Here is a 25,109-nt window from a genome sequence, read left to right on the forward strand (position 1 = left end):
TGGGTTAAAGTCTGGCTCCAGTTTGTTAAGAGGGGTGCGAACGTGTAAAAGGTCGTTGAATAATAATTACCGAGGGTTTTAATTGTGCCATCTTCGTCGGCTGAACGTTTTTGTTTCCAAGGACGGCATTGTTGAATTCAATCTATAAATCCTATACGGCGAAACTGAAATTGCTTGACCAAGCATGTTCGAAAAAATTAATCACTTAATCGTGGACACGAGCGGCTTCCTGAAAAATCCGGAATTGCAGGTAATTCTTGAATTTCCTGCACAAATGAAACTATTCTTCGAAACATCGTCTTGTGTTCTGTTATTGAAGGCTAAAGTTCTACACACTTAGCAGTTTACCTGGAGGCAGCGTATAACTAACGTGTTTGTGTTTAGTTTTCCAGCTGAATAATGATGGAGAACTTAAAAGATTTCCTCATTTGGAACTTTTCTGATTAGAATCTGTGAATGCTACTTATTTAGCAAAGGCCTAAATCTTCCCTAGCAAGTAGGGAAAGCCTTCAATAATTTGGCGATATATAAGAGAGTTGTGTACTAACTGGATTTGTGAGCGATGTGCCCTACTTATCGATACGTAAAAAAAGTTCTTCGTCTTGAACAAAGTATGTTTCTCCAAGCTGCTCTACCACGCCATTCTTATTTGAGTGACGTCTTCCATCTCTCATTTGCTCACTTGTGATTTATCCTTTGCCCTTCTGTTCCGCTTCCATTTTACGGATCTGGAACACGGGACAATACAGTTGGCATGTTGATACAAATATTTTCCGATCCGATTCCCGTCGAACCCGAAAAGTTTTTCTTATAGGATATTTATTTTGCTAGAACCATCATGAATGATTTAACTTCATTTATTGTAGAGATTTTCGGAGGTGAGGTCTTTTTGTCAATGGATTAATGCTCTACCTATCACCATCGAGTAGTGAAGGTTTGTTAATGAAATTGACGATTGACCTTGAAAGATGTTTGATTTTTATGGAACCCTGATAAATCTCTCAGAATTTGGTTTCAGCGAGCGCGTCGGCGCGGAATTAGTACTCAGTATTGGGTTAAGATGTTTGAGTGCATTCCAAATACGTGAGATATTGGATAGTTCTATTTCCCTTGAATTCAAACCGACTGTCAATTTTGGCCAGGTAAAAAAATATTTTTACAAATAAATGCGCTTATTACCAATGTCTTGGTGATTTCTGGTCATTTTGTAGTTGCCGGATTTCATCTGTGGATTCAAAAATAGAGGGTCTAGCAAAATAATAACCGGAAAGGAGTTTATTACATATGGTGTCAGAAACAACAATAATCAGGCACAATGAAGTACTTCCTCCATTGGATACCTGTTGAGTTTTCTGCGTGGTCTTTTTTTCATTTTTCACTGTATGTACATACATTTGGGTTAACTCCCATTCAACGCATTTGCGGCGTCTGAAGATTTAGTCACGAATGCTCTGATCAATTGATTCTCCATACACTTTCCAGAGGAAATTAAATACAACTTTGAAAATACTTGTTAGTGCAATTGTGTTAGATGGTGCTGATAGTATACCTTCAATTGGTTCATCTCCAAATGATTTAGTTTATTTATTGTTTTCAAAGTGATTGCAGTCATGAGGGAAAAGCAATTTATAACCATTGTTGTGGAGTTCCTGGATATTAATATAAAGGAAACTAGCAGTCAATTGATGTAGCTAGATTTTCATAGTCAATATTAGGTATTGTTCATGTTAAAATGTATTGAATATAGAGAATCCATAAAACAGGTTATAATAGCTAGGGAATTTGTAGTATCTGTATTGTTTAGGAAAACCCTAAATTAAAGGACCACATTACTCAAATTGTTTTTTAATGTGATTAAAGTAACCTTTTATGCATTGCTATTGTATTAACAAAGTAAACTCTACAGTATCAACTTATGAAGGGCATTATAGAATTTGTTCAGATCTATTTTGGATGGCTTTGCTAGCATTACTTAATACCCTGGTATATTGTATTTACCCACAGTGCCTAGCATTGCAAGTACTCATTCAAGTGCTTCGTACTTTAAAAAACACTAGGGTCCCTGAAACTAATTACGTTACCGCCAGAGTTCTCCTATCTGATCAGAATTCTGATGACTCTGATAGAATGCTGATTTCTTTCCAGAACATTGGTGTTTCCATTTATACTGTTCAGAATGTTATCGATGAAGTGACATCCAAATCCCAGATTCGGAAACTCGTGGTCTTACCCTATGAACTACAGATCAAAGAGCCAAATGCCGAGAGCATTAAATTTAGTAAGTACCAGCACTTGTAGATAAGCCCTTTCAGTTTTAAAGTATGACTACTTTCCTACACCTGCAACTCCCTACCCATTGTGCTTTGCACTATTCTGTTGATAAAACTTCTTTTTTTGTCATTTCATATAAGGGCCAACTAAATATAACGTTACTCCCTTGTTAATTTTGAAACTTAATCCAATTGAAATTGGATCTTGCTGTTTTGCAATAGATTACAATGTTTATCTGACACAATATAACATATTTGTTACTGTTGTATAAATCTGAACTTTTTTTTTGTTCCAGTCTAACATCAAATCTAAGGCACAGATTGAGTTTCAATTTGCTACAGGAATACAGGTTACCTTCTTTGACATATGGGCTTATTAAAGTTATAATTCATAAGGTGTTCAAACCAAAAATATTTGCATTTTTCAGTTGCATTTCATAGAATAATCTAAAAATTCCTCTATAGAAACATATTCCATACACATTAAACATAAAATAATGCTGCTAAATTTCTAAGTCTTAGATATAGATTTTGTGAATGGGTTTTCTTGTTGGGTTAATCCTTTTTTGTATCCCAATTGTTTATATTTTTCATTCCCTTTCTCAATATTGGTATCTATGGATACAGATGGTGTTGTACGGTGAATTAGTCCATAATGGAATATGATTTTGAGCATAACTCTTTGCCCTCAAGAGTTGTTGGAAAAAGTGCAATGGTTAATGAAAGTTAACCACATCAAATGATATATTTCATGGCTCAGTTTAAGTGTAAGGTGTGGACACTTGGGCATCTGAAATGGACGAACATACTGATGTATATCCATACTAAAAAGACTTTGTACTTTTCCATAGATTTTTATTGTAAGGTACAATGGGTTTCACCAGCATGCAGCATCATTAGGTACAAATTTACTTAAGAAACAGTGCAAGAGTATGTACGCTCAGGACAGAGTTGGGGGGGGGAATGGGAAGGAGGGCCTGCGAGGGGAGGAGGCGATTGGGTGAGTTGAGGTGTTGGTTTGACCAATTCCAGGCTAGTATCTTAGAAAGGAGTGGGGAGGGGGATAGGAACAATTGCTCGTTACAAAGTGTCAAGTTGGGGTTTGCTAGGTGCCTCCTTATATCCATTTGCTCGAGAGCATCCATTTTTAATCCTTTTGGGAGTATATGTAATATTTCTGGGACAAAGTCACTGCTGTGGTCGAATTCTAGTAGGTGCTTAGCTAAGAGAGAGTTGATATTCTTATTTTGGTGACATCTTGCGTGTTCCTTGGCTCGTAATTTGACATTCCTCCCTGTCTGATTTACATAAACAATGTTGCAAATCTCACATTTCAGTCTATAAATACCTGATTTAAGAAGGCTACCCTGTGTGTCTTTACCATTGACTAGAAGTTAGGAGAGGGTTAGGGGTGTGTAAAAGGCTGCTTTGAGTGAGGTGGGTGGGCAGTTGGAAATCCTATATGATATATCTCCCAGAAATGGGATCGAGCACTAAAAATCTTTAGAAACTGCGGACTGTGCGGAAGAATTACTATTTATGGGCCATTGATTTTTGTTTTTTTCCGAAGTAATTTATCAAGTAGCTTAGGGTTGTTACCATTGTTGGTAGCTATATTAGTGATTGTCATGAATTCATTGTTGAAGTTTTTGGGGGGAAGGGAGATGTGTAGGAGGTGGTGGATCATCGAGTGGAGGGCCGCATGTTTGTGAGAAAAATGGTGGGAGGAATCATTAGGAATTTTTCTGGTCTGTATAAGTGGATTTTCTGTAAATGCAAACTCTTTTCCTTTATGGTAATTGGCAAGTCGAGGAAGTTAATTGTGCTGTTGACGTCTTTTTCTATGGAGAAGGAAATATAAGATGGAGTGTGTTTAGGTAATTGAGGAAGGAGTAACTGGCAGTTGGTTCCTGACCAAATGCATAGAATGTCATCAACGTAACGGAACCAATAATCCATGTTTTTTACATGCTGATTGTCAGCATTGAAAAGATTTTCTTCTACAGAATTGAGGATGAGTTAGGCTAGGAAGGGGGAAAGTGGGGAACCTATAGCTAGCCCATCTATTTGGCTATAAAGAATTTGGTTGAAACTGAAATAGTGTTGAATAACTGTCATTTTGATTAGGGAGACCAATTCATCTGACATATTTTGGGCAATGGTAGAATAATCAAGGAGTTCTTTCACTCTAAGCAAGGCTTCAGATATGGGCACACAAGTAAATAAATTTTTAATGTCAAATGAGACTAGTCTCACTTTTTCCGGAACATTGATTCCTTTTAATTTTTCGGCTAGCTCTATTGAGTTTTTAACTCCCGTGTTTAGGTTTAAAACCTGTAAAATCTCGAAGCATAAAGTTAAAATTACGTGACAGAATGCAAGTCGGTGTAACGCATTGTACCTTATAATAAAAATTGGTGGAAAAGTAAGAAGTCTTTTTAGCATGGATATGAAATACTTCCACGGAGTGAAGCCTGAAACAGTAGAATACATGCCGGTGTATGCTTCAATTTTAATAATAATATTTAAATTCTATGGTATTCGGCTCAACTTGATGTAACTTCATGATGAAAAGTGAATAATGATAACTCAGTAAGTTCCACTGATTTTTATTTTAAAAACAACTGGTTTCATCGAATAGTCGACATTATCAGGTACAATGTATAGGACTTTTTGACTTTTATATATGCATGGATGTGGTGGGAGATGTTTTGGGTGGATGGGAGGTGTGGTTTGGAGGGTGGGGTAAAAGAACTTGGAGAAAGATGGGGGGGGGGGAGGATAGTGACCAACCAAGGAAGAGGGTGGGGAGTGGGAGAGGACATAGGTGAAGTGCAGAGCGGTAGCCACGAGCGGTTGAGTTGACTTTCCGCAGTACAGCAAGTCCTGTACATTTTACCTGACAATGTTGACTATTCGATGAAACCAGTTGTTTTTAAAATAAAAATCAGTGAAACTTACAAAGTTATTATTATTCACTTTTCAATGATATTTAATGTGAGGGTTCACTTGGTGAAACATTATGTTGAAATATTTTTTAAAACCAAGCTTTTATTTTATTTGATAGTCACTGATTTTTCCAAGAAAACTGGTGACTACCACTGTTTGTCAGCAACTGATATTAGAGTGATGGCACTTACCTATCAGTTGGAATTAGAGTTTATTGGATCAAGTCACCTGAAGTCTGAACCACAGCAAAGTAGAGATATTAATTTTACAAAGCAGTCTGCGGAAAACCCAAGGGATATTTTTGGGTTTTATCTTCCTTCAAGAAAGGTATGAAAAAAGCTTTACATTATAACCCATGCAATGACACAAATCAAGCATTTTTCTGTAACTTTAAGGGTGACAGCTGTTAGCTCATATTTTTTCATTTCAATGTGATGGCAAAGCATGATTTGGTATGATGATATGGTATCATCAAATATCCAAAGTAGTTATTTGCAGAATGAAGTATGTGCGTGTATTTTATTGCGTAGGCACCAATTCTGTATTTAACATTCAAATTATAGGCCCAACTCTAATGCTAGAATTAAAATTTAATTGTAACTGTACTTAACCTTTTTCCTTAACCTTTTTTTTTATTCAATTATCTGCTGAAACAGGGACACTTTTGTTGTAGAAATAAAATTATTCCAGAGTTCTTATTTATGGCCAAAGCAAAGTTAAGGTAGTTTGGTTTTCTTTGGAAGTTATCATAGTCACCAAAAGTTTTGACCTCGAAAATTATTCATTTATGAATATAGGTTGTGTATTATGTCACCCATCGAAGTGGTATTTGAAATTAAGGATGTCACTTGCTATAAAATTTATAGAAAAACTTGTTTTTGTCATAGAGTTCTTTGTTTATGCTCTAGGTGTTATGGCATTGTTTTTTGGACCACTTTTATTATTGAATATTTAAATTGTTAGTGCATGTGTTTCAATTATTGTGCAAGCATAAATTGTCAATATATTTGCTATATCAGTTATTGCCTATGAAATTGTGTCCTCACGAACTGTTTCATTACATTTCAGCATTATTGTTTCACTGTCGTATATTTTTCAAATCTGGGGCACAATCTCTAATTTTTTTTATTTCTGAAGTCATTAACCTTTCAAATGAATCAAATACTATGAGCTGTTGAAATGGTTTTTAATATTAAGTGAATATGTCACTGATATCAGCACTGTTCTTTGATGCTGTACTTTTTGATAACTTTTATATTATTTTCACAAGGTTTTGATAAAGAAGTTTGTTTTTCTGCAGGATTCTAAACCAGATAAGGACAAGAGTCACGAATTTTTTTCCTCTCCTATTCTTCATGTCATTAATGAGTATTTAGGAGATCATTCTTATTTGTTGAATTATGCTGCATCTGGAATAGATTTGGCTCTATTCGAATTTCTAGTTTCTAAAGATGAAATTGAAAAATCTGGTGATTCAGTGTTGCCCATTGGCCTTTTCGAAGAATTTCCTCACATTATACGTTGGATGCGCCACATAAAAAATATAACTGAAGATATTAAAAGATCCCAGCCTGAAGATGAGCTGCTGACAAATGAAGATGTGTTTAACTTTATTCATGAGATGGTGTCTGAATATTACAGCACGGCGGTAAAGTATCTTATTATTTTAGAAAAACTTCTTTAGTCGATATTCCTAAATATTTTTTCAAATAGTGTAATGTATTAGTTTGCCAGAAAACCTCTCAATCATAGCTGTTTAGGAAGTGAAAACCCAGTAAATAAATTGTCATCATTTGTATGTACTGATTATGTACATTAAGTTTAGTTTGACCTGTTGAAATTCAATTTTATGTGTGGAAAGATATTGAAACTAAGTAAACTTTCACAATATTTTTATTTAACATTTAATAATGTTTAAAATTGAAGCAAAAGTTACACTGGTCAATGAAAATATTTTAAATTGTTACTTATTGATAGGTGTAACATCTTTCTAAATTTAATGTGGTAATTACATTTTCTCAGTTGGAATTTTTTCCAGCATTTGCAGTAGAGGAGCTGCACATTTCCCATCTTTGTCCATGTTCGGCATTAGAAGTAGGGTGTCAGCCTAGCTATATCTTAAAGTTAACTTAAGTAGTATTTTTTAGTGCTAATCCTTTAGTAGTATTGATTGACTAAATGTTGTTGTTGAATTATTAAGATATGAAATACATTTGTGTGTGGATAGTGCTGAGGATAATGTTTGAATAAAACACATTTTGCATGGAGTTGAGGGCTCTTTTAAAATTGAGTACATTGTTTTCTTTTCACTTAAGAGATTAATTGTTTCCGTGTTCGAAATAAGTATTCTTGGTTATTTGCAACATTTGTATGAAGACTTCCTTACGGGAGCTGTTTTGCTAATTAAAGTTCACTCCCTCATGTATCCAATCACTCTAGGACTTTGCATTTTTCATATAATTAAATTACAGAGATAATCTGAAATCCCCTCCCTGTGGACCACAAATTGTGACATGGTAGAAGGGCTGGTGCATTCCAATGTTCCTAGAGCTGTGCTGTTGGGAGAAATGATATTTACTCCTGGCAGGATCACCCGGATAGGTTGCCCATGCCACCCATGCCAGATAGGTTTAAGGGTAGGAGCCAGACCAAAGGTACTCTTTGCAGCATCTGCCCCTCATTGAGGTGGCTGACAAGGAATCTTACACCGGTGGGATGGCTATTAAGTGATGGTGTCATGTTAAAAATACTATTGAGAAAGACAACAGGCCACCTCAATTATTTATCCCAAGACTTTTAGGATGGATGCCATAATGAAAATGAGTCCTGACCACTGTTGGGCTCAGCTGTGTTTCATGCTCAGCAGTGGGGGAGGGAAGGTTTCTGTAGTTGTCATCTTATGAAATCTTTGCAAAGCATATGCAACAGTGGAAGGACACTAGACATGGGAAAAGATTGAATTAGTTAGAATAAGGACTTGGAATGTTAGACCAATGAGAAGGGCAGGAAAATTAGAGAATATAATACATATATATATATATATATATATATATATATATATATATATATATATATATATATATATGTGTGTGTGTGTGAAATTCACACGCTGTATAGGGCTCAGTACTGGGTGAACTCTACGATCACCTACTAAACTGACCTTCGGGTTAATTACTGTGTTTATGGTTTTTTTTTATGTATATAATTACATTAGTATGCCTTCTGCCCTTTCTGTTTGCTTACGTGATATCAGCCCTGCATTGATTATAAAGTGTGTTGAGAAAAATTATTGCTATTCATCCCACACCATCCTGCAAAAAACAGGATTTTGATTAACTAAGTATTCATCCTGTCTATAAATTATGAATTATTATCCATGTGTCTTTTATCTTTACAAAGATATTCTGAAGGTAACTTTAATTGTTTTTAACATTATTTCCATTTATTTTCATGTAGGGTGATTGTATGGAAGCCATTCCATTTGCTGACGATCAAATTCAAGAAGATTCAGAAGCTCCCCTGGGTGATGATGGATTCTGTGATGATGGTGATGATATACAGTCTTCAGAAGATGATGATGAAGGTTGGATAACTCCTAACAACATAAAAGATGCTATGAAAAAAATGGGAGAAACTTATGAAGACATAAAAGTTGAAGTTGGCTGCCTTACAACTGACTTTGCCATGCAGGTAATTCAAATTTTCCATGTCATTATAAAGCAATGTTCAACTCCATCTACTTTGTATAGGTCTCGCCATACATTAGGTATGAAAACAATCATTTACATAGAAAGTTTAGATTACTTGATAAATAAACAGTAATTCAAATTCCAGCTGGTTACTGGTTAGTGAAATGAAAGTTAGTAAAGTAATTAACCTTTAAACCTTTCTATTTACAACCAGATGAATCAAAATTGACATAGTTATTGTATCAAATAATTTATAAACTGGACTTAAGCAATGGATGCCATCAATATGTAAGATTGTTGACAATGCATGTGTTGGAAGAATTCCAATCACAGTGGCCATTCCTTGAGATTCAATTGATGATGACCAGCTGCAAGTTTTTATAACTCTTGGTATAAGTTCTTTTGTTGATATAATTTGTCAAGAGTACCTTTGGTTTATAAGTGGTGGAGACTTGATTGATAATAGAGCTATCCAAACCTTCATCATTATTAAGTTAAAAAATGGAATGATCGACTAAATTCTTCATGTTAAGTAGTTCCGTCATTTAAGTCTTTGTAGTGATGAAGTACCATTGCTCATCCCTCGAAGGATTTTATATTTGAAAATCAGCTGAAAATAAACAAAATTGAGAGGGACTATAAAAATCCTTAGGAAATTCCAATGCCAAAGGAAATTAAAATATCAAGGTATCACCTCTTCGTACAACACAAAAATAATGGACTTAAATTTAATATAGTCATTGAGTTCATCTCTTCGGTAAGCATCCAGGAAACAAGATATCTGCTCTGTTCCCACTGGTTAACCATCCTTGAAAACTGGGAATATGGAAAAAATCTTGATTCAAGCGGTAAAACCTAGAATTTTTGGAGAATGATGCTATATTATCTGAAAGTAGATACTGGACAGTGGTAGGATAAAAAACTTATTTAAATTGAATGTAAATGACTAATATAGAGATTTTGTTAAATTAATGGCCCTGTGTGTTATGTACTCTGCAATAAGGTAAATAATCTTGTGCAATGTAACTATTCAATTATAAGATTTGCTGCAAAATATCAAAGCTTAATTTATTCTCATTTTGTCCTTCAGTGTTTTCCTTTGGGAAAAATCAGTGGCAGAGGTGAATATTCAGATGTAAGGGCCATTAATCTGAAGGAATGACTAATCTAGAGATTTTTTTAAATTAATGGCTCTGTGTGCTATGTACTCTGCAAGAAGTTAAATAATCTTGTTCAATGTAATTATTCAATGATAAGATTTGCTGCAAAATATAAAAGCTTAATCATTTTCATTTTGTCCTTCATTGTTTTCCTTTGGGAAAAATCAGTGGCAGAGGTCAATATTCAGATGTAAGGGCCATTAATCTGAAGGAAGGATGTCCAGATATTTTAAATTGTGACTACTGATGTGTATTTGAAGGACTTTGTGGTAGTGCTAAAAATTTTAAATATATAAGTAAATTTATGAAAAGATATATCCAAAGTATGCATAATGAAGGAACAAGATTAAAATATCATCATCATAGATTTGAAAGTCTTCATTTTTAACCTTTTGTGGGAGAACAATTTAGCCACTTACAGGCAAAATTTTGACTAGAGTATGACCCAGTTTTTAGTCTATAATTAAGGGAGTCATGCTCTGAAATAGATTAAATAGCATGTGACGCGGTATTTAATTCATAGATAAATTTTCCCCGATACCGCGAGACAAGGGAGGCCGCGACTCTACTTGTTTTGAGGGCGCCAGGCTAGCCGCATGGCTAGCCGCAGAGTCACGCCGCTGGCTGTCACCTGGCCCATCACACTCCTCGTCCCAGGGGAGGGCTCGCTCACCTTTTATGTGCCCCGGGGTGGGCAGCGGCTCTTCAGCTGAAATCACGAGAGACGCTAGGAGGCGCATAAAAATGGACTACGACGAGTTAACTTCACAAGAACTATTTATTATCACAAGAAAAGGTGTGGGCGCTCCCAAGCAAACATGACGCGCGGTGCCGACGCCTGCTGGGCCACGATGTTGGGTGGCCGCTCGGCGGCAGCCGAAGATGGCCGCCTCGCTGTCGACTGCTGGGTCCCGATGTTCCGGTCGGGGCCTGCGGGGGGCCCACACGGCGAGGTCGGTTGCTGGCACGCGCACCCCCGGTGTTCGCAGGCTGTCGGTGACTCGACGATGATAGCACACGACCTTCTCTCTCGGACATCTCACAACGAACTCTGCTTCCCACGTGTTGGCCGGCACTCTCCGCGCGCGGCGCGCTCCGCTCCTCTTTTTTCTTACATACATTGTCGGCGCCCACAGATAGCGCCCCGCCGTTCTACGGCTCGCGAGAGAGGCGCGCGTATTCGAACTGGGCAAGTGACGCTGCGCCAAGCACAACGTCACATACCCCCTCCCTAAGCCGGACACTCGTCCGAGTGGACCGCTTACAAACGAGCCTGCAACTGAAACCTATGAACACAATATAATAACAACAATTTCACAGATTTCTACCAGTAGTTCACTCAGTTTTGAGATTCTGTCCTCAGCTATTGGATAGAAAATGTATAGCACAACTTTTTCCAATTTTAACCACATTCTCTATGAACATCAAGTAATACATTTGGTATGAACAAACTTTTGGCATGAATCTTTCATACATTCCAAGGGAATTTCTCACAAAATTTCAACAAAATCATCACTCGCTCAGATAATTCACTCTATAAAAGGCAGTACGTCCTCAGCTCAAACACATCACACCTCGTTTTCAAACTTTCATTCACCACAATTCAAGGGCTATGTGCCATAGCAACAATAATGTCCGACAGAGATTTTCACATTATTGAAAAATAAATCGCTCACTTTGACACACAGACAAGATAACATGAGGCATACACACAATGCTGACCTATTACATAATACCAAAATTCATAAGGAATTTTTTTGAGAGTGTGCTCCGTGGGCTTGGCGCTCGGAGGACTCACCACTTTGACGAGTGGATCTTGGTGCTATATATCTTTTCAAGTCGCCAACATCTACTTTCGCGTTTTGCTTATTGGAACGCGTTTCTACGATATAAACTGTTGGAGACAGTTTTTTTAGTATCGCGATTGGCCCTTCAAATTTAGGGGCTAGCTTGGCTGAAAACCTATCAATCCCACTGGACAGATGGTGGGTCCTACGCATTACTAGGTCTCCTACATTAAATTCGATGTTTCTTCTACCCTTATTATACGCTTGCGCCTGTTTTTTCTGAGCTTTCTCTATATTCTCGGCTACTAAATCTCGTAATAAGCCTAACCTATCGGCCCTCTTTTTCCACGCTTGTGGATCCAATCTGCTCTCTATGCCTTCCCCCTTCTCAAGCTCGCGCCGCAAACTCTTCACTGGCAGTGGATGCCTTCCGAAGTTCAAGTAGGCTGGCGAGATCTTAGTCGAGGCCTGCTTCGCGGTGTTGACTGCATGCCTTAGTTCGTGTAAATGCTGATCCCAATCTCTATGGTCTATTTCTACAAACATCGCGATGGCCGTCTTCAGTGTTCGATTGGATCTTTCCACTGGGTTTGCCTGAGCATGGTATGGAGGCGTTGTTGTATGCGTTATTCCATACTCTGCCAATGCTTCTCTTACGCATTTGTTATCAAACTCTTTTCCATTATCTGTCAAGAGATACTCCAGCGTTCCCCAGCGAAATAGGACAAGCTCCTCAAGTGCTTTAACCACGTTTGCCCCTGTAGCAGCTCTGACCGCCTTTAGCTCCACCCATCTTGAAAATAAGTCCTGAAAGATTATTAAGTACTTGTTCTTGGCTTTGCTAAGCGGAAACTCCATGAGATCTGCTGCTACGACGCTCCATGGTCTCTCTACCGTTCTTTTACCCAATAGTCCCTGAGGCGCTTGCTGCGACGTTTTGAACTGTTGACATTCCTGACATTGCCTCACAAAGTTGTGAATGTCGTGATAGGCCCCTCTCCAATAGTAATCTCGTACGACTCGATCGAATGTCTTTTCCACTCCGAGGTGGCCCGATGAAGGTTCACAATGGGCATCCCTGATGACCCGCTCTCGACATTCTTTTGGAAGCACGAGTTTCCAGCCCTCTTCACAATCAGCGATTGGATCGAGCAGCTCATCGTACTTGTAACGATACAAGTGGCCCGCTTCGACCTTCCAATTTTTATACCTCTCCGGATATTTGCTGACTTCCTCGACTCTGCGTTGGTAGTCCTCATCCTTTACTTCCGTAATTTCAGCGATCTTCTCTTCGCCAGAAAGTTGCTCGTACATACGAGATAGTGCATCAGGCAAATCATGGATTTTACCTCGACGATGCACCACCTCGAAGTCCCACTGCTGCAACTCCAGCGCCCATCTCGCGAGCCTACCCGTAGGTTCCTTGAGATTTCGCAGGAATTGGAGTGCGGAGTGGTCTGTGATCACGAGGAACTTGTAGCCCTCTAAATAAGGCCTTAGTTTTTTTATGGCCCATAGAATAGCTAACAACTCTCTCTCTGTCGTCGTATAGTTTTTCTCAGCTGATGTGAGAACTCGGCTGACATAAACGATTGGATGTTCTCCGTCCTCATTCACTTGAGAAAGAACACCTCCAATTGCTTCACTACTCGCATCAGTTTGTACGATGAAGGGTTTAGAGAAGTCCGGCCTTGCCAAGACCGGGGCTTCTGTAATGGCCCTTTTGTATGTCTCAAACACTTTCTGCTGTTCCTCTGTCCATTCCCACTCTTGACCTTTGTGCAATAACTTGACCAATGGAAGCTTGATTTCCGAATCGTCCTTTATGAACCGAGCGTACCATCCAATCATACCAAGAAATCGTCTTAGTTGTTTGAGGTTAGATGGTGCTGGATAATTCACGACTGGAGCTATCTTTTCCGGATCTGGTCTAAGTCCCTCTGCGTCTAACAGATATCCAAGATATGCAGCCCTGGTACAACAAAACTCGCTCTTCTCCTTATTGATTACTAGCCCTGCCGTCACACTCGCTAAACTCACTCTAGGCGTGGACTCCACGCCGACTCCCCCTCCCTGAACCGGACACAGCCTATCAGGTTTGTCCTCAATGGTTACAGGGTATGTCACACTCTCACTCGACTCATTCCGGCCCGTCCCTTTGTCGGAACAAAACCGATCCAGAGTGAACAGTACTTGAGGTAATTTCTCATAATCGCTCTCCTGCTCTGATTTCGGGCCCGCGTGAAGCGACTGGGCAGAATCTACATTCCACGCATGTCTCGGCGGGCTTTGTGGCACCGACGAGATGCTCTGAGGCCTCTCACTCATTCTCTCACTCATTCTCTCACTCTCTGCTTGCTTTGGCGGCTGGAGACAGGCTGGCCTGTTCGATCCTACCAAAGACTTGACCCTTTCGCTTTCTTCCGACCTAACGGATTGGCAGAGCGGAGCTGACTCCGTCGACCAATGCGCCTGCTGCCCCATATGCGGTTGATTTGATGGGCGGAGACGGGCTGACCCGCTCGGCTCGGCGAAATCAACGGCTGGACAGCAAATATCAGCTTTGCAGTGGAGGTCGGCCGTCCGTCTCGACTGCTCAGCTGGAGAGCTTTTCCTGATAGCTCCATTGCATTGGCCAGATAGATAGAGGTTGGCTGTCCACCTCGATCTGTAGATTTCTTCATCCTTGATCTTTGCCAACGCCTCAGATGGGTGGTGGATGTTGGCTGTCCAACTCGACCCAGGAGCAGATGTTTCATCTGGCCCATCTGAGTTTATCTCCCTTCCTTTCCCTATACAATCCTTTATTCCACTATTTACATCTCCCTTGATCGAATTTGGTTCGCAGAATTTGGCTGTCCAACTCGGCTTTTCCAAAATCGAATCACCATTTCCTAACCTAATCGACTTATTCCTATGATTATCTAAATCTAATTCAGCCGATTTATGTTCGACGGATTGGTTTGCGGGGAAGCCGCTTGGGCTAGGCGACTCCCCGCTTGTCCGTTTTCCTGCCGAGTAAACAGGTGTTTGCAATTAGGGCAATTAATTGCCAATAAGCCGACCTTGCCGCAAAGTTGGCACTTTCCTCGTGTCCTACCCTGTCGACTGGGGCAATTGACACTGATATGCCCTCTTGCGCCACAGCTGAAACACTGGACTCTCGGGCACACATTTGCCCTATGTCCCGACTCTCCGCAGGAATAACAAGCTCCGTCAAAGCCCGGTCCCTGGTCTCTCGCCTGTGAAGGCCTAGACAACGTACGTCTCGTTATGGCCCGGTTGTCCCATCGGCCATTGTAACCTGCCCCAGAGGAGCTGGGCGTGACCTCTCTCGGAGAGGACGGCTCGCCATTTTTCCCCATAGTGGGCGGTATTCTCCCTCCTCCATCCGCGATGGACTTTTTCTTGACCTCATTGGGTTGAAGTTCATTAACAATGCTGGTCTTCTTATTCATTTCCTCCACATTACTCCCCAGGGCCCCTACTTTCGCTAGTTTTCTCGATCCTTGCTCTTCTCCTTTCCTCACATAAGCGCCAGTCGTGATTAGCGACTCGCTAGCTGGCATAGGATCATGATAACGAGCATTGATTGCCATTCTTCTTTCATACTTATGACCACAATCCATCAGCTCATCCAACGTCTTAAGTCGTCGATCCTTTATCTCATTTCGATATTCTGGAAGTAGATTGCTCAATGCGACCTTGAGCAGTTTCCTCTCTGACAACGGTTTCTTCAAATATTTAGAAAGATGTTGTAAATTTCCTATAAATTCTGCTATCTTCTCCTTCCTCCCTTGGGTTCTATTGGTAATTTCCCTCATCACTTGCTCTTCGTCCCACTCTTCGACGAATCTCTGTTTAAATCGTCGTTGAAAGTCATTCCAGTCTTTGATGTACTCCTCCGTGGCCGCATACCAGTTGTAAGCGGTATCTCGAAGAGTAAACGGCAACACCTTCAAGATATCGCTATCCGAGGCATTAGTGCTGGCTCTGATGTTTCCCAACTTCTGGATGTACTCTCTTGCCTTTGAATTGCCGTCTCCTCGAAATTCAAGCTTCCAACTCTGGAACGCCTTTATGCATCTTTGCGAGATCTCAGCTGAGCGTGACGAGCTCGTACGATGTCTCTTGGATTTAGATGCCAATTTTCTCGGAGCACTGGCCCTTCCTAACTCAGAGCTGATGCTCTGTCTATGTCCATCGTCCCCTGATGCATCGTCCGAGTCATCACTGCTGTCAGTAGATAACGACCCGCTCGTTACCTTCGACTCTGAAGAAGATGACGAAGTGGATGTTATTTCCCTCCGATACTTTTTCCTGGAACCCTTTCTCAAGTTCACTTCCTTATCGTTCTTCTCACTGCCCAATTTTTGTAAAATTCGGCTAAGTCCATCCGTTAGGTTGTTGATCATCTCGTTCTGCTGTTGCAATTGACTCCGCAACTCCTTTATTTCCTCAGAGTTACGGTCGCTCTGTACTGGTATCTCTTTCTGATTTAATTTCGCTTCCGAAGGCAGAATGCGCAGTTTTTCCTTTTCTCTGGTCAAATCTGACGCTTCTTTCCTTTCCCCCAGCGGCGGAAAATCATATGAGTCCATCAGCGGCAGTTTGGGCTGAGGGCCTCCCGCTGCGTTTGCTGTAATGGTCCGAATGGGGTTCAGTTCCTCATTAATTTCTCCGTTGCTTGCGGCAACTTTCTCCGTCTCGATGTGCTTCTTTTTATGCCCCTTACTGCATGCTCCTTTCGTTTTCCGCCCTGCCTCTAGGTCTTCGTCCCAGTTTAAGGCGTGTAGAGCTCCTGAGAGGATTACATCGTCAGGCTGCACATCCTCGTCCAATTCTTTTGACCATGGTGTCCCTAACCGTGGTTGTGCCAAAAGAAGCTTAGCCCGCAATAATCGCTCTTTGCGTACTAAGAGTGGCCCTACCAAGGAGTGTCCTTTACTTGACAACTCATTTTCCACCTCTTCTTCACTCATTTGCTTAATTATTTCAAATTCTGCCTTTACCGCTGAATGCCGTAGCAGTGCCCTCATATCTCTCTGATATCTCGCCAAAAATCCAGTGTCACCCTCCATTGTAAATTAGGAAGAAGAAAATTCTTAACCTATTGAATAATTAAAGGATTTGCCCCACCTAACCTAAAATACGCTTACTTCAAAAATTTAATCCTAATCTAAAGATATTTCCCTGTTCTACAGTTATTATAACAAATAGGGTAGAATAAATCAGAATTCTATATTAAAAGCATAACCTAACCTCAAAATTCAAAAATTACAAACTCCACTTCCTCTTTTCAAAGGATCCTCTGCCACTCTGGGGATACGTGGCTACGCACGGAGCTTCCATCACGCCAATAATAGTAGTTAATCTTAGAAACCGATCGTCCCTCCGCAACTTAACTGGAAACAAGTCGCCTCGGGAATGTTCACAGCTTTCATCCCACCCTCAACGCCAAGCAACCACTCAAAGCAACCGCACAAACCACATTCAAGTACAAAAGATTGAGTAGAAATTATAATCTCTTATTTACTGCTTCCCTCACAAAGAATTTTAAATTTCTTAATTTCATGAAAATGTATAGCAAAAAAAAAGGACTAATTTATAAATCAAATAGAAAAATTGTATACCGCTCGCGAAAGAGCTGTACGTAATAACTGGCGCTCGCGCGATGTTAATCACGCATCGTTCCCGCTCACACACACGCTTTGCACACCATGCCGGTATCACTCCCCTCGCTCTCCTTCACACCATTGTTGCCTCGTCAAGGCCGACGCGACGCCATTTTGCACTCGCGCCTCATGCGCACTCTCGAAATATAATTGTCACTTTTCTCGCACAACAATAGAAAGGCTGCCCCACGTTGGGCGCCATTTGTGACGCGGTATTTAATTCATAGATAAATTTTCCCCGATACCGCGAGACAAGGGAGGCCGCGACTCTACTTGTTTTGAGGGCGCCAGGCTAGCCGCATGGCTAGCCGCAGAGTCACGCCGCTGGCTGTCACCTGGCCCATCACACTCCTCGTCCCAGGGGAGGGCTCGCTCACCTTTTATGTGCCCCGGGGTGGGCAGCGGCTCTTCAGCTGAAATCACGAGAGACGCTAGGAGGCGCATAAAAATGGACTACGACGAGTTAACTTCACAAGAACTATTTATTATCACAAGAAAAGGTGTGGGCGCTCCCAAGCAAACATGACGCGCGGTGCCGACGCCTGCTGGGCCACGATGTTGGGTGGCCGCTCGGCGGCAGCCGAAGATGGCCGCCTCGCTGTCGACTGCTGGGTCCCGATGTTCCGGTCGGGGCCTGCGGGGGGCCCACACGGCGAGGTCGGTTGCTGGCACGCGCACCCCCGGTGTTCGCAGGCTGTCGGTGACTCGACGATGATAGCACACGACCTTCTCTCTCGGACATCTCACAACGAACTCTGCTTCCCACGTGTTGGCCGGCACTCTCCGCGCGCGGCGCGCTCCGCTCCTCTTTTTTCTTACATACATTGTCGGCGCCCACAGATAGCGCCCCGCCGTTCTACGGCTCGCGAGAGAGGCGCGCGTATTCGAACTGGGCAAGTGACGCTGCGCCAAGCACAACGTCACAAGCACCTCAACCTCCTCACACCAACAGTCATCATCTCCTTAGCTGTTTCATTGAGTGTTTAAAGGTTTCTGTGAACAACATGAACTCTCTTTGAATGTGGTACTGCATAGTTAAATTACATAATTGTCTCTCACGGATAATGTGTATGTATTGGTATTTTTCCTCCAGCACTGCCTTGCTCTTTAGGCTTGTAGAGATCCAAGTAATTTATGTCAAATGATAATTCAGACTATTGCCTTGCTTCTAGAATGTCCTGAAACAAATTGGGCTTTCAGTTGTGACTTTGGAGGGGCGTGTGATAAAACAGCTACGGACTCATGTTCTCCGCTGCCATGCTTGCTTCAACATTACAAACAACCCAGCTGGCACTTCACTGGTTCCAGGTGTTAGGCCATCTCTGCAGGGTGCTTCCATAGTAATGGGAGCTGGACTCAAATACCAGTTTTGTCCTAAGTGTGGCTACCAAGGCACATTGAGAAAGGTGGCTGTTTCTGTGGATGAGAATGGGAAGCAAGTTATTAATGTTTCATGTCGAAAACCTATTACTGGGCGAGGGAAAAGAGTAAGTAATGTATAACAAAAATTCTACACCTCTGTTGATATAAACCACAGATTCCCAACCTTTGAGTTGTGACACCATTTTATAGAAGGAAATTGACCTGTAATCCCAATGTATTAAAAAGAGTCTTATGATGGGATAAAATGAAAATGCAAAATATATAATCATATTTTTAAAAACATATTTAATGTTGAAAAGTTCTAAGTCTTAGTTATTAAAAGTCTTTCAAAATTTAAGATATGAATTAAAAATGAAAATTGCTTTAAAATCAATATTTTTCATTATCATTAGTTCACTCTCATCCTCTCTCTCTAGACCATCTATTCCTCATTCTAAGTCTCTTGAGTGTGTCCTTGGTGAACTATTCTCCATCCTAATGAACCACAGCATGTAAGCAATGTAAGCATGCTCCCTTAATGTCGGTGCATCACTTTATATATACCCTGCCAACATAAAATACATCCTAAAAACTATCTAGCCTTTTTCTTTATCTCCCAACCCACTCAAATCAATACAAATCATGCAATCAAGCCAGGTGTAATTCAAGTCCCATCTCCACCCCCAAGTACACAATATTTCTCTTCCTGTCTCCAATACAGTTATACACTGTTAATACAGTTATCCATTACTAAAAAAGGAAAGAAAGACTCGTACTTTTCCACAGATTTTATCATATGGTGAAACGCGTTGTACCGTATAATAAAATCTGTGGAAAAGTAAGAGTCTTTCTTTCCTTTTTTAGTAATGGATGTTAAATACTTCCACGAAGTGAAGCCTGAAACAATAGAATAGATTAATACAGTGTTTTAATTCTTGCCTATCCCACGCTAACCAGCACATCACTGAAACAGAATGCACAGAAATAGGTCCATGCTTGGCTCTTTAGAGCCTTCATTCCACTAGGACTGAATGTCTTTCGCTAAGAACCCCTCATCCCTTTCTATTCAACTTTTATTTCCCAGTAGCCATTGCACCTCTTCCTCTCTTCCGTCACCCCTCCCTACTACTTCCAATCTTCTCAATTTCATACTACTACTGAATATGGTGGTTATGACAATAAAATATTCAAAACTGCATGTGGCTGTGTGTACTGTAATTTGTAGAAAGTTGCATAAATTTGTGAATTTCCAATATTGATTTTATATTCTTCAGTTTTCAGTTCCTCCACCTAAAGGAGGAAAGTATTCCAATGATCCTATCATATGTGCTGACCAAAGAGTTCCTCAGCGACATCCATCTCGTTTAGCTCGCATGAAAACTGATGCATTAGATCCAGATTACATTGCAGGTAACAAATTTAGTGTATCTCTAGTCCATATATCATGGCAAAAGGTTTTGAAAATATGCTGAACCATATTTTTAGGTAACATGTGATTTTGTAAATGTAGACTAAATAACATTCAAGCATGTGTGTTAAGAATATTTGAGTGAATATAATTTGAACCAAAAGGTTGGTGGGGTTAATTTATAAACATTCAAAGGGATAAAAACATTCTGACTAGGATAATAGTATTTGCTGTCTCCGGCATAACTTTATGGAATTTGCATAACTTATTGAAATGTAATAATTGACTTAGTATACAAAGTCAATTATTTCATTTCAATAGGATAATAATATGTAAAATGCATTCAAAAATAATGTTAAGATAAATTTAGCGTGATTATTGCCGTGTATTGATGGTGCGAAATGAATAATCTTCGTAATGAAATAAGGACAATTTGCACTTTTCCACAGTTTATTTAACGTACGACGCGTTTCAACTCACAGAGTCATCATCAGGTACAAGACAAACTAAATAGTAAGGAGACCTTATTTATATGTACAGAAGATGTGGTTGGGGAGGGAGAGTCGTGTAGGGGAGAGGAGGAGGGGGGGAGGAGAGGCGGAGAGGTTATAAAGAGCGAAAAATGGGGGGTTAATGACAGGAAAAACCGCAAGCCTGAATCTGTTGAACTTATGAATAATCTTCAATAATCTCTATGGCGTTCTCGTTAAATTAGAGCCAATTTCTGGAATAATGGATTAACGAGAAAGATGTTACCCTTTATGTTTCTGAAATTTATTATGTAACTTGTGAAGCATTGCATTAGTTAAACAAGTGCCATTGAGGCAGGCAGGCAGATAAGCATAGATTAGAAGGTTTTGAGATTTGGACGTGGAGATGAAAGTAAAAAATAGAATGGGTAAAAATGGATGCAAACAATGAAGTTCTTAATGTGGTAGGGGAAGATGGAAGGTTAATGGGGAAATTTCAAGGAGGTAGGACAAGTGGATGTGGGAGATATTAAGAGCCAATAGGCTACTAAAGATGGCAATAAATGGAAGAATGCTGGTAAAGTGAGGTGGAAAGATGAAAAGAATAGGAATTTTGGATGGAATTATGAAAGGTAAATAGGCAGTATGCAGTGCTAAAGAATAAATTATGGCAATATGTAGTATGGTGTCTAAGGGTATCTTTGTCTGGTTAGTTAAAACTTAGGTGAGTAGTTCCAGGTTCTTCCCAAAACCTACTCTTGGACGATAGACTACCACTAGTAATGATTTTCGCAATATATTAAATGCAGTCTCCTTTAATCAGTGTGCTGGAAAGTTAAGTAGGCTGTTGGTTTAACCCTTTATTACTTTAATTATTGCAGGTTTTTCCCCATTTGTGATGCGTGATGTCAATTCAAGAGCAGCAGTCCTTGGGATTCATGGAAGTAATCTTAAACATTGGCTACGAAAAAATCCAAATGAAAATAAGCATGGAAGGAGAAGAAAGAAATAGCTAAATGTTTTCAATTGCTCATCATTTATCATTGTGAATACAAACATAATTTAATGGTGTGTGTTGTTTTTGTACTTGGTAAAGCATTTTGTTATTTTATCTAAACTGTAAGTGTGTGCTGCATTCATAATTAATGCTAACCTCTATTTTTGTAAAGGGATAAAAGCAATAAAATGATTCTTGTTTTGTACATTTTTGGCAAAAATTAAGAACCCATTTGTATTATGATGGAGAGCCAACATTTTGGGGTAATTTTCTGTGTACTTCAATACGAAGAAGATGGGAAATGTATAATTTAAATTATTTGACTGCATATTTATTCTTCAAAATTACCAGAAAATTCATTGGATTCCTTCTCACCATATAAAAACTGGCATTTAATGAAGCAATGAAGTGGTAAATGATGTGATGTGAATTACAAGTTCAATCGGCGGAAAAGATAATTTAAAACCAATGTAATAGATTGCTGATTATGGAGGTACCATGTTAAGAGCTATGCTAGATTTCGGTGGTGAAATTGGAATTCTCTAGTTAGGGATTAAGTAAGATTTGTGAGCAGTGGCATGCGAGTGTGTGTGGTCCAAAAATGTCTGGTGGTGAGGTAAATTGTTCATGGTCAGGGCATCTTTATGGGATGACATGAATAAAATAGTACATAGTCACTTCTGAATTGTTTCATTCAAATTATTCTTCCTCTTAAAGGTAGGTTTTTGGATGGTTCCTAATCATAATCTTATGTATTGTAAGTACTTCTGTGTTCTTTACATTATTTTGCCTTATCTTTTATTTGAACTTTCACATGCCTTTGTGCTGTCTTGAAAGCAGATTTTCTTCCTTGCTGTGCCCTTCTTAATTAAATTTTCATTCTATCAGGGCCTTAAACAACCCATTACATTTTGATATTTCCTCTATCATCTTCCTCACTTTATATGCTTTATGTTAAACTTTGTTTGTATTCCTCTCTGTATAACTTCATTTCACTCTTCCTCTCCCTTCCAAATGACTGCCCTGAACTACATCTTATTTAAAAATTGTGTTCGTCGCCTTAATGCTTCCATAGTAGTTCAACTTTTAGATACATTGCGTTTGATGTATTACGGCCCTTGAGTAGCTTTGGAGTGAGGGAATTGTTAATATATGGTGATTTGCTCAGATATTCAGCCTGCCGTGTTTTAAATGGGCTTTGATTTGGCATGCATGATGTTCAATGTGACATGATGGTGATGCTAAAGTAATCCTGAGGATGTATATCATGGGAAATGTCTATGTCATGCAGGTGATATTGGAATGATTTTATTAGATTTAATTTACTTATCGTTGCAAATAGCTTGAATAATAAACTTAGGAGACTTCAAAATGACTAACGTTGTTTTCCATTGTTGAAGTGGATGTCTTGACTATTTTTTTTATGTTTGAGGGAAACAAGATTATTTTGCTGCTTTTCTAATAATATTTTTTCAGATATGCTATAAAATGTCGAAGGTTAAAACACGGTCCATAAGTAAGAAGAGAAAATGTGTTAACATTTAGGTCAGCTGGGAAAAAAATTAGTTGAGCCAGAAAATATCCAAGAGAGATCAAAGGAATGAATAAAAGTAGTGTATGATAAAGAACTTAGGCCAGGGAGCTTAGACATAGAAAGAGAATATGTTCTGGTTGAATATAGCTAGTCATACTCGAGGATGCTCAAGTCTAGGCATACTGGAGGATGAGAGGGAAAGGGTATTAAGGGAGATGAGATCAAACAAGGCCATAGGGGTAGACAATATTCCTATGGAACTAATTAATGTTTAGGAATGTGTGGGAGGAAGAGTATATGGACTAATTTGTAACATGTTAGGACGAAGGAATCTGACCAGAAGACTGTGGGATCAGTGTTAAGTTTCTATTCTAAAAAAGGTGAAGGCAGTATCACGTGAGGACTACAGAACAATAAGTTTCATTTTGTGTGCAGCATAAGTGGTTCTTGGGATCATCAACAAAGGATGGAGAGCAGGGGGAAAGATTCCATGGGAGATGATCAGTTCGGGTTCATGAAGGGGGGAGGTGTGCCTGATGCCATTGCTGTGATGAGGTCACTGATAGAGGGTCAAAGAATACAGCCAGGATGTATGTACCTGTTTCATACATTTAAAGGGGTGTTTGAGGGAGTGAATTGGGAAAAACTAATGAATATATTGTAGAAAATACAAATAAATTGGAGGGATAGTAGACTAATCTGCAACCTGTATATGTACTCGGACTGCACAGGTGGGGATGGAGAGTTGAGATGGGCAGGAATGTCCATTACCACCTGTACTATGCAATGTATATATGAAGGAAAAGGTAAAAGATTCATGGGAAGAACTGGAAATAGGAATGAAAGTTGGCTGGGAGTCCATAAAATCTGTTGGTTTGCTGATGACCAAGCTCTAGTTTTTTAGTCAGCCAAGGGATCACCAGCATTGCTGAGTGAATTGGAAATTCAGTGTGATAGATATCGAGTGAGAATCAATATTAATAAATCAAAAGTTTTGCAATTTGCCAGAGAGACAAAGGCTCAGTTAAAACGTAAAAAATGGGAGGCAAAAGCTAGAGAGAGTGGAACATATTACCTTTCTCAGAAGTGTTTTGAACCAAAATGGTAAAAGTAGTAGGGATGTAAGGAGAAGAAACGCTTTAGGCGAAGAGGCTTTTATAAAGAGGAGGAAATTGATGATATGGACATTGAGCAAGAATGTTAACCAAAGACTCATCAAAACTGATATGGAGAGTGATTATGCACAGCGCATAAACATGGTTTGTGAAGCAGGAATAGATTGGAGGCTTTTGAGATAGGGGTGTGTAGAAGATTAATTTAACAGTAAGGAAAGGAAATAAGGAGGTGCTGGATATAGATAGATAGAGGTCTTTATTTGGGCGAAATTGAGGCCAAATGGTCCCTTCTTCCATTTAACCCATCGTCGTATACATATTATATGAGGCATTAAACTTGTAGTTACATTCATATGTACACATAAATACATATAGACAGACATCAATTCATTTAGCACAGATTAGCACATCGAAAAGAAAAAAGTATGTATATATATATATACACACACACATACATACCTATATGCATACTTACACACATAAACATACGTACATGCATGCATACACATACATACATAATTATGCACATATACACCCATACATATAATATATATAGTGGAGGAGGAGAGGGGGATTGTTGGGATAAATCGTAAGGAGACAGGAAAAATGGATGTAAAGCCTATTGATTGACAATGGGATGTTGAAGACTGTGATAGAGAGGAGAATGCTAGCAAATGAGGAAGGGGCAGGAAT

General features: G+C 39.6%; 2 protein-coding genes across 3 annotated transcripts in view; one reads left to right on the forward strand and one right to left on the reverse strand.

The window, feature by feature from the left end:
* Positions 1 to 175, reverse strand: part of LOC139691463 (uncharacterized) — a 30,735-nt gene extending 30,560 nt beyond the window's left edge. For both annotated transcript variants that reach the window (XM_071589304.1, XM_071589288.1), the window contains exon 1: positions 71 to 175. The gene's annotated coding sequence lies outside the window, so the exon portion shown is untranslated. The remainder of the gene's footprint in view (positions 1 to 70) is intronic.
* On the forward strand, positions 3 to 24,705 carry LOC139691477 (RNA-binding protein NOB1). The gene is made up of 8 exons (XM_071589318.1): positions 3 to 250; positions 2,146 to 2,278; positions 5,338 to 5,546; positions 6,520 to 6,867; positions 8,676 to 8,909; positions 18,703 to 19,017; positions 20,167 to 20,302; positions 21,652 to 24,705. Exons 1-8 carry the CDS (start codon positions 185 to 187, stop codon positions 21,780 to 21,782), a joined length of 1,572 nt encoding a protein of 523 aa, XP_071445419.1. The 5' UTR covers positions 3 to 184; the 3' UTR covers positions 21,783 to 24,705.
* Positions 24,706 to 25,109: the final 404 nt, after the last annotated feature.

Source organism: Hetaerina americana, unplaced genomic scaffold, assembly GCF_022747635.1.
Source record: "Hetaerina americana unplaced genomic scaffold, ioHetAmer1.1.p SCAF_1, whole genome shotgun sequence".
In the NCBI taxonomy this organism is placed as follows: domain Eukaryota; kingdom Metazoa; phylum Arthropoda; class Insecta; order Odonata; family Calopterygidae; genus Hetaerina; species Hetaerina americana.

Bases quoted from the DNA above. Each gene is read 5' to 3' on its own strand.
- LOC139691477 (XM_071589318.1), top strand. From the start codon at position 185: ATGTTCGAAAAAATTAATCACTTAATCGTGGACACGAGCGGCTTCCTG. The intron at 251-2,145 runs GTAATTCTTGAA...ATTTCTTTCCAG, and splicing joins TGAAAAATCCGGAATTGCAG to AACATTGGTGTTTCCATTTA. The intron at 6,868-8,675 runs GTAAAGTATCTT...ATTTTCATGTAG, and splicing joins CTGAATATTACAGCACGGCG to GGTGATTGTATGGAAGCCAT.